Raw genomic sequence first — 9,169 nt, forward strand, 5'->3', positions numbered from 1 at the left:
ATGTAATTTTCGTGTTACTTTTTGAATGATTTACTTTAGTTTTTTTGTTGTACTATTTCTTGAACTGCATTGTTGGTTAAGGGCTTGTAAGTAAGCATTTCACGGTACGGTTGTACTCGGCGCATGTGAAAAATACAATTTGAGTTCATTCATTGACATTTCCACCGTTCTCCTTGTCCAGGTTATCCAGGAATCGGGTAGCTTCTTTCACTAATTTCCATGTGATGTTTATTTTCTTCCATTTGACCCATAGATGAGTGGGGTACACCAGAAAGAAAGTGATTAGTTTTTCTCATGGCTTTTTCTTTAAAAGGTTGAATTTTCTGCATTTCATGTAGAGGTCTCCGCTCATGTCGACGTTGATCCGATAGCCCTCATTCATCAAAGGTCCGACTCCTGACAGTCAGAACTTTCTTTGTTCCTATATTTAAGGAACTTTGCAATGATGGCCCTTTGTTTGCTGCTCATGTCCCCTCTCGGCCCGCCTGTTCGATGTGCTTGTTTGATTGTGGGAGCCCATGTGAAGTTCTCTTGTTTGATTGTGGGAGCCCATGTGAAGTTCTCTTGTTTGATTGTGGGAGCCCATGTGAAGTTCTCTTGTTTGATTGTGGGAGCCCATGTGAAGTTCTCTTGTTTGATTGTGGGAGCCCATGTGAAGTTCTCTTGTTTGATTGTGGGAGCCCATGTGAAGTTCTCTTGTTTGATTGTGGGAGCCCATGTGAAGTTCTCCTTGCCCAGTAGCTGTGGTTTTACCTTTTCCGGGAATTTTTCCATTCCGGTTGTTCCACAGCTTTCTGGGAAATTTACAAAACGAAGATTTGAACTGCGACTGAAGTCCTCCATCCCGTTTAATCTTTCAGTAAGCCTCGTAATAATATATTTTTGTTCATCCACGGTTTTCTGGAGCTTTTCTTGTGCGATTTTCTCCAGGGTTAAACTGATTTATATTTATTTATTTTGCCTACCTGGTTAAATAAAGGTGAAATAAATAATTAAAATCCCGTCTCCTCCGTGTTTGCCCAGTCATAACAGTTTAGATTTTTTTTACATCGGATATTTTCTTAATCTGCTTAGACAGTTGGTCTTTGGCAGTGCAAATGTCTGTTAGTATTGCCTCTAAACTCACTTTAGTCGAGTTGTCAGCTACTTGGTCCATGGTTGCGTTGTTTCGCTGTTTGTCTCTATATAGTATTTTCCATAACATGCAGTTACCAATATAACGTTTCAGTTATTTCTTGACTTTAGAGTTGAGTTCTTTCCTATTTAAGAGGCATATTTTATTAAAGAAATGGAATGCCAAACGGCTCACCTTCAACTGACTAACTTATCACAATACCGGATATTATATTTTCTATGTTTGACATATTACGTGATAGGACTTCGATAATCATAGTGGAGTCAAGAATACATGTCTCGCTTGCGTCGGGGATGAGTTTACGAATCAGGCCTGTGTTTCTTACCACTGTGGGGTTGCCGCTGCTGATGAGTTGGCTGACTTCGTGGAAGATGCCTTTACAGTTGATCGACTTGTCCAGAGAACCTCTCTTTACTATGACAGCTACAGCCAGCAGGATCTGCTCCCGGACATACTTCTGCAGACTGGGGGAGGGAGAGAGGAGAGACTGCATGAGGTGAGATTGCGTCATACTTGAGAATCAAATTAATGCTGCCGCTACACTGACTCATACACCCCCCTTACACACACACACACACACACACACACACACACACACACACACACACACACAGGCCTACTTGGGTCTCTGTAAGACGTAGGTGAGGAGGAATGTTCGGAGCGACTCGATGCTGGCCTTCTCCAGCAGGATCCACTCCCGTACCACCGCCTCCATGACGGCTGTGGCAGCCTGGAACAGCACATAGTCTACCTTACTGGTCTCTGTGGAGGGAGAGAAATGAATCAGAGACAGACAGAATGACTGATCTCTGTGAAGGGAAAGATTAATCACAGAGAGAGAGACAGAATTACAGGTATCTGTGGAGGGAGAGAAATGAATCACAGAGACAGAATTACAGGTCTCTGTGGAGGGAGAGAAATGAATCACAGAGACAGAATTACAGGTCTCTGTGGAGGGAGAGAAATGAATCACAGAGACAGAATTACAGGTCTCTGTGGAGGGAGAGAAATGAATCACAGAGACAGAATTACAGGTCTCTGTGGAGGGAGAGAAATTAATCACAGAGACAGAATTACAGGTCTCTGGACACACATGCACATAGCACACACAGTGTCACATGTATCTGTGGGAAAACACAGCACACTCAAATATAAGTTACTGAGTTCACAAAACAAAAAACAGAAACTACTAACTAATCTCAGGAGATACAGCAGATAACACAAACATTAAGTATCACGCAAACAAACATTGAGTGTTTTGAAGCATTTGTATAGTGATTCTTACCTAAGATGTGCTTGCAGACAGCGAAGGGTGATTTAGACTTCCTGAAGGAGAGGAATATGTGCTCTGCATGCTGCCTCTGCTCTGCATTGACCATGGACGGCGGTGCCTAAAACACACACACACACACCATTAGTGTACAGTCAATTATTACACCACGTACAGTAAGTCTCACACACACCACATTAAAATTATTTCCACAGATGGACTGCTAAGCAGTGTGGCTAAAATTCAGCTCTGCAGGAAATTCACATTCCAGGTAAAGCCTAATTGCAGTAAAAGCAGCTCGGACTCAGCAGCCAGCAGGAGAAAAAGACCCTTTATCTGTCCTGACCACAAGCACGACAGGGCCTTCCTTCCCCCAACCCTCCTTCCCATGCCCAACCCTTCCCCCTACCACACACACAGCTGACATTTGTTTAGAAACTCAATTTTAACCCATTATAACCTGGAAGGTGTAATAAGGGAATAGTTGAGCGCACCTTAAAGGTGCATACGGGTAAAAGACTGGAGTTCAATGCACTTTGTCATTAACTCATGTCTAATAAACATCAGCCTATTTCCGGAGAGCAGAAACATAACAAAACACTATTAGTGAGACCTGATTATAATAGTAGTAATAAATAAATACGTATCGAATATAATTAACTTGGCCAAATAGTTATGATTTCTTCGAATGAGAGGGAATCAAGGTAACCGGCACGAGCTCCCCAGAGCACTTCCGTCACCAAGCTTGGGGGTGGGTATTATTTGTGGAACGTTCCATCAGGAATCTGTTCCAAAAACTTCGTAAAGTACAATGTTGCCAACAAACAACGCATACAAAGTAGCAAGATCAATTCACCTAACTAGCTGCCGAATAGGCATCAACTCACCACGTTGCTTATTCTTAAATGTTTGTCCATAGGCTACCAGAGATTTTTTCCCGAATAAACGTGGTGAAGTGAAAACTTAATGAAACAGCCCACTCCCTACCCAGTATCTTATTCGGCCGCTATACAACGTTGTATGCGTTGTTTGTTGGCACCCTTGTTATTTACGTTTTTAGAACAGATTTCGGTTGGAACGTTCCTGTTGGAATTATACCCACCCCCAAGCATGGTACTTGACCAAGTGTGTGATCCAATAACTTTTAGCCAACACATGGTTAGCTAATTGTTTCCAATATATGACTTATATTTGACTAAAACTGGGCTTTATGATTTATTCAGGGAGTTGAAACAGCGCCCTAATTGACTGATGCATCACGTTGGCCACAAATCGAGGGTAAAGTCAGTAACTACTAGCTATGGAACATGGTGAATCAACAGTGTCGACGCCGTGCAATGGGAATGCTCACCGAACTGTCAATTGTGGAAGAAATACAACTACATATTGTATCAAACTAACTAAACAAGTGTGTGGGTCCCTGTAAACATGTGTGTTCTACTAGTTAAGTTTTTAGGAAAAAAATCGTCACAAGACACTGTCACACATCGCTTGTGGCTTTTGGGGGATGATGGCTATCCTATATTTTTTGCGGGATGGAGACATCACTGCGCCACGCATCGCGATCCTTTCTCAGATAAATAACTGTGCCCGCTAAATCTCTCGCCGTCTCATAACTCTCAGTAAACCCCTGAACAAAGCATATACCAAAAAACACATAAAAATGAGATTATATTTCTCACCATTAAAACTTTGGCAGCGCTTTCCAGCTGTGAAATCACTTCTGGTGAACCGACCGCCGCCATCATGGTCCCTCTTCAATGACGCGCCATGCGCTGCATTGTGGGATTAAGCGGTACTCGGAGCCAATGAGTTCATGGACAGACTCTCTTGTCAGGGTGTTTTAGGATGGTGCGTGCCTATTTGGAGGTTATGTAATCGAAATAGATAGCCATAAAAATTGAGCGTAAGGGTCTTCGTTTTTACACGCCAACGCTTGCAAACGTGATATGATGTGATACCTACATTTTTAGTGACTATTCCTACCACCATAGATCTCACCAAAAAACGTAACACAAATCATCTGAATCCTCATCTCAAAATGTCTGATTGAAAGCTTTTTACTCAACTTTTGACTTGAAAATTATTTGTACAATATTAATAAAGGTGGTAACTTTAACTACTAAACTATATCCCATTAGGTCTATTTATTAAGAATGTATAAATTACTTACCAGAGATCTATGTTAATACATTTACCTTATCATAAATTATAGGTCCTCTGGGTTTATGATCAATTATTGGATGTTTGATCATAAACCCAGAGGACCTGATCTGTTGTTTCTGTTATGTTTGTCATAGCATAGGAGACAAACGATATGCTTATGGAAAAAAAGTCATGTTGCCCTTATGGAAATGTCATTCCTTGCCCCACTAGCCTATCATAGAAAATCTATTGTGTTACATGTGATTTTATAGCTTCAAATTATGATGTAAATTATTTCAATGAGATATGTAAGTTATTAGAAAATATGTGGCCACGTTTTTTACAACCATGTGACAGCAATAGGCTTATGTTCAAATACCACATATTTATTTAACTGTGTGACAGTTATAAACCCATGTCCAAAATGGAGTGTGCATGTCCTAATCTGAGCACGCAACATCATCTGTTGCCATTTGATTTCAGCCTGTTATCTGTTGTATGACTTCTGATTGTTCTATCTCATTGTTTCCTTCTGTAAAATAAGTATTTGATACCTCATAGTAGGCTAAATATATTTATTTTTGACATTGTCATCAATTCTTACATAATTATTGTTGGTGATAACTAGTTCTCCCTGAATATAATGCCTGTGTGGCGTAGAACAGACTGTGTGCTGGACTTCCTCTGCTGGTAAAAAGTTGCAATTACATTTATCTGAATTTTTATCATACTACCACACATAAACCTTTTTCAACCAAGATGAATAACCTGCATAGATTTAAGTTGTAATCAACACCCATTTGAATATTTGACTGTATTGCTCATCTTACCATTGATTAAATGGAAACCATGTTTCATCAAAAAATATTGCTCAACCTTTATAACACCTTCAGAGAGGTAGCCCACACAATGGAATTACAAAATTACAACTGATACCATACCACTTTCGATGTGTTCTCTGTGTGAAAATATCTTGTTGCATTTCATTATAATTTGATACTGAATAAAATAATGCTCAGGTCTATATTTGAACACTCTCGTCAATGTATCATTTGTATTTTCTAAATAAATATTATGGTGAGAAAAAAATGCATGTCACAGTCTATGTCTCTATCTGCTGGAAATGAACAGTATGATCAGTAGTTGAAAAATACATCCTATCAACTCATTGTTCTCTGTGGATATTAATGTTTGGCACCAATTCCAATTCCAACACATTCAACGTATGAAAAATAATAATAAATAATATTGGACAGAGAGAATATTGATACAGTATTTGTATAGCTCCCTGTATACATGTTCCTGTCCCAATTCAAACTCTCAGGGGTCATTCTAATGATCCAAAACAACACAAACTACCCAAAACAACCCACAACTACCCACAATGCTCCTCCAAAAAACAAAATTACCACCCAAAACAACAACAACTACCCAAAACAACACATAATTACCACCCAAATACCCCAAAATGCACAACTACCCAAAACAGCTACATCAAACAACCCTACGGAACTAGTCTGGCTGACACCAAACTCAGTTTTCCTGACTTCAGAGTCTGGAAAGGCTCCTTGATGTTGTAGGCACAAAGGGTCGATATTGAAGGGGGCTGTGCTTTTTCAAGCAACCAAGCTTCTACAAAACCCAAAAGAACCCCAAACTACCCAAAACAACACTAAACTCTACCCTGAATATTGTTCTATTTTCTGAACTCTACCCTGTCACACTCCACACACACACCCCGCTCACGTAGACCCCAATGCAGAACTGCAAAGCCAATGAAGAACTAGTCCTAGTGTCCGTATCCCCATGGCTAGGACAAACGACTCTGAGCCCTTTTATCCCTAGGAGCAGTAAACTGCACAATATGCAATCGGCACTTTAAAGTAGCCTGGGACTGAAAGAAGAGTAATGTGGACATTGTGACTTTGCACAGAATTTATCATGTACTGTATGTGCTATAACTACTGTAAACCCACAGCTTGTTTGTGTATATAGCTCTGTTGTTTAATCTCAGTGCTCTTGAATAAAAGACAAATTCCTGTAAAAGTAAAAAAATAAATGAACTGATCAGTGTTTCACTTTTCTCAAATCAACACATACACTGAGTGTACAAAACATTAGGAACACCCTCAGAAGAGCTTCAATTTGTCGGGGCATGGACTCTAAAAGGTGTCGAAAGCATTCCACATGGATGCTGGACCATTTTGACTCCAATGCGTCCCACAGTTTGTCAAGTTGGCTGGATGTCCTTTTTTCTTGCCCATTCACCCTTTTGAGTGGCACACATGCACAATCCATGTCTCAATTGTCTCAAGGCTTAAAAATAACCTGTCTTTAACCTTTAACCTGTCTCCTCCCATTCATCTACTCTGATTGAAGTGGATTTAACAGGTGACATCAATAAGAAATCATTGCTTTCACCTGGATTCACCTGGTCAGTCTATGTCATGAAAAGAGCAGGTGTTCCTAATGTTCTGTACAGTGTAATAACCACATCTACATTTTCTGCAAAAATGGTTTAAGCCTAATATTCAAAGCCAACAAGAATCAATCGTATTATACATTTAGACATAACATTGTTGGCTTAGAAATTACAACACAAATAGAAACTGGTTAATTTAATTTATACATATATTTTACAGGTGAGGACAGTGAAAGCATTTTTACAAATTCTCAATTCATACATATGTAAAAAAGGAGATATATATGTTGTCCAAATTATACTGTCTATAATACTGCAGACAAGGATGTTTGAACATTAGCTCAGAGGAAATTCAAAAGAATAAAGATTTTTTTAAAGTATGTATATCTGTATAAATATATATATATTCAAGAGTAACAGAATTGTATTATACATTAAGGAGAATCGAAGACATGAGAAACTCCCAAGGGTAAAAATACAAAAAGGTACAAGTAAGTTACATCATGAGTCACCACATTAGATCTCAAATCAGTCAAAGATTGTCAGTCATCACTTTCAAAACTTAGTTACAGGGAAAACACACTCACACACAAACACTCAAACACTCAAACACTAGAAAACTGACTTGGTGAGCACAGTCTCTATAAAGCTATTTCACTGAGTAGTCCATCCCGGTGAACGTGGATTGACAATCCTACTTGCGCTGACAACGATGATCAAATGAAGTGAATTTGCAGCCCAATCCTAAAGACATGAGGCACGTTCTAAAAATGTCAATTTCAATTAATTTTGTCATGCAGGTGAGCAAAAAAACTATTGACACATTTAAACAACAATTGTAATTGTTTAAAATATTCCCCTCTTACATTTTGTCACAAATTTGATCTTTGAGATATGAGTGCACTCCATGTATAGGAATTGACATTAGGCAGAACTTGCAACTTCCTAATCCTTCCTAGTCAGTACAACAATCAAATATGGAATACTGTTGTACAGTTATTCAGTTGGACACACAAGACTGCATCAATAGCTGATTGTCAAAAAGCATATAGTTTAGAGATATTGGAGAAAATAAAGCATTTCCTGCATTGAGCAGTGCTCCACTGCATAACACAACACAATTAAGTAACACAAGCATAATATCAAATGGTCAAATGAACACATGGTCATTAGGAGGCATTAAAATGTACCAATAATACATACAGTACCAGTCAAAAGTTTGGACACACATTTCAATCAAGGGTTTTTCTTTATTTGTACTATTTTCTACATTTATAATGATAGTGCAGACATCAAAACTATGAAATGACACATATGGGAATCATGTAGTAACCAAAAAGTGTTAAACAAATGTAAATATATTTTATATTTGAGATTCTTCAAAGTAGCCACCCTTGCCTTGATGACAGCTTTGCACACTCTTGGCATTCTCTCAACCAGCTTCATGAGGTAGTCACCTGGAATGTATTTCAATTAACAGGTGTGCCTTGTTAAAAGTTAATTTGTGGAATTTCTTTCCTTCTTAATGCATTTGAGCCAATCAGTTAGGTTGTGACAAGGTAGGGGTGGTATACAGAAGATAGCCCTATTTGGTAAAAGACCAAGTCCATATTACGGCAAGAACAGCTCAAACAAGCAAAGTGAAATGACAGTTCATTATTACTTTAAGACACGAAGGTCAGTCAATACGGAACATTTCAAGAACTTTTAAAGTTTCTTCAAGTGCAGTCGCAAAAACCATCAAGCGCTATGATGAAACTGGCTCTCAAGAGGACCGCCACAGGAAAGGAAGACCCAGAGTTATCTCTGCTGCAGAGGATGAGTTAATTTAAGTTAACATCCTCAGGAATTGCAGCCCAAATAAATTCTTCAGAGAGTTCAAGTAACAGACACATCAACTGTTCAGCGGAGACTTCGTGAATCAGGCCTTCATTTATTTAATTTTATTGAACCTTTATTTAACTAGGCATGGTCAAATTACTGCAAAGAAACCACTACTAAAGGACACAAATAATAAGAAGAGACTTGCTTAGGCCAAGAAACACGAGCAATGGACATTAGACCGGTGGAAATCTGTCCTTTGGTCTGATGAGTTCAAATTTGGTTCTAACCGCAATGTCTTGTGAGATGCAGAGTAGGTGAACGGATGATCTCTGAATATGTGGTTCCCACCCTGAAGTATGGAGGAGGAGGTGTG

General features: G+C 39.0%; 1 protein-coding gene across 2 annotated transcripts in view; it reads right to left on the bottom strand.

Moving 5' to 3' along the window:
- xpo4 (exportin 4) overlaps positions 1–4,161 on the bottom strand; it is a 39,305-nt gene extending 35,144 nt beyond the window's left edge. Inside the window, exons 1-4 of one of the 2 annotated variants that reach the window (XM_036974949.1) lie at positions 4,088–4,161; positions 2,421–2,526; positions 1,756–1,897; positions 1,461–1,599 (exon numbers count right to left, since the gene is read on the bottom strand). In XM_036974949.1, the coding sequence (XP_036830844.1) occupies positions 1,461–1,599; positions 1,756–1,897; positions 2,421–2,526; positions 4,088–4,153 (453 nt within the window). In that variant the 5' untranslated portion in view covers positions 4,154–4,161. The remainder of the gene's footprint in view (positions 1–1,460; positions 1,600–1,755; positions 1,898–2,420; positions 2,527–4,087) is intronic. The other variant, XM_036974950.1, reaches the window with a different exon arrangement.
- Between the last annotated feature and the right edge of the window lie 5,008 nt (positions 4,162–9,169).

This window comes from Oncorhynchus mykiss, chromosome 3 (genome assembly GCF_013265735.2).
Source record: "Oncorhynchus mykiss isolate Arlee chromosome 3, USDA_OmykA_1.1, whole genome shotgun sequence".
Taxonomy (NCBI): Eukaryota; Metazoa; Chordata; class Actinopteri; order Salmoniformes; family Salmonidae; genus Oncorhynchus; species Oncorhynchus mykiss.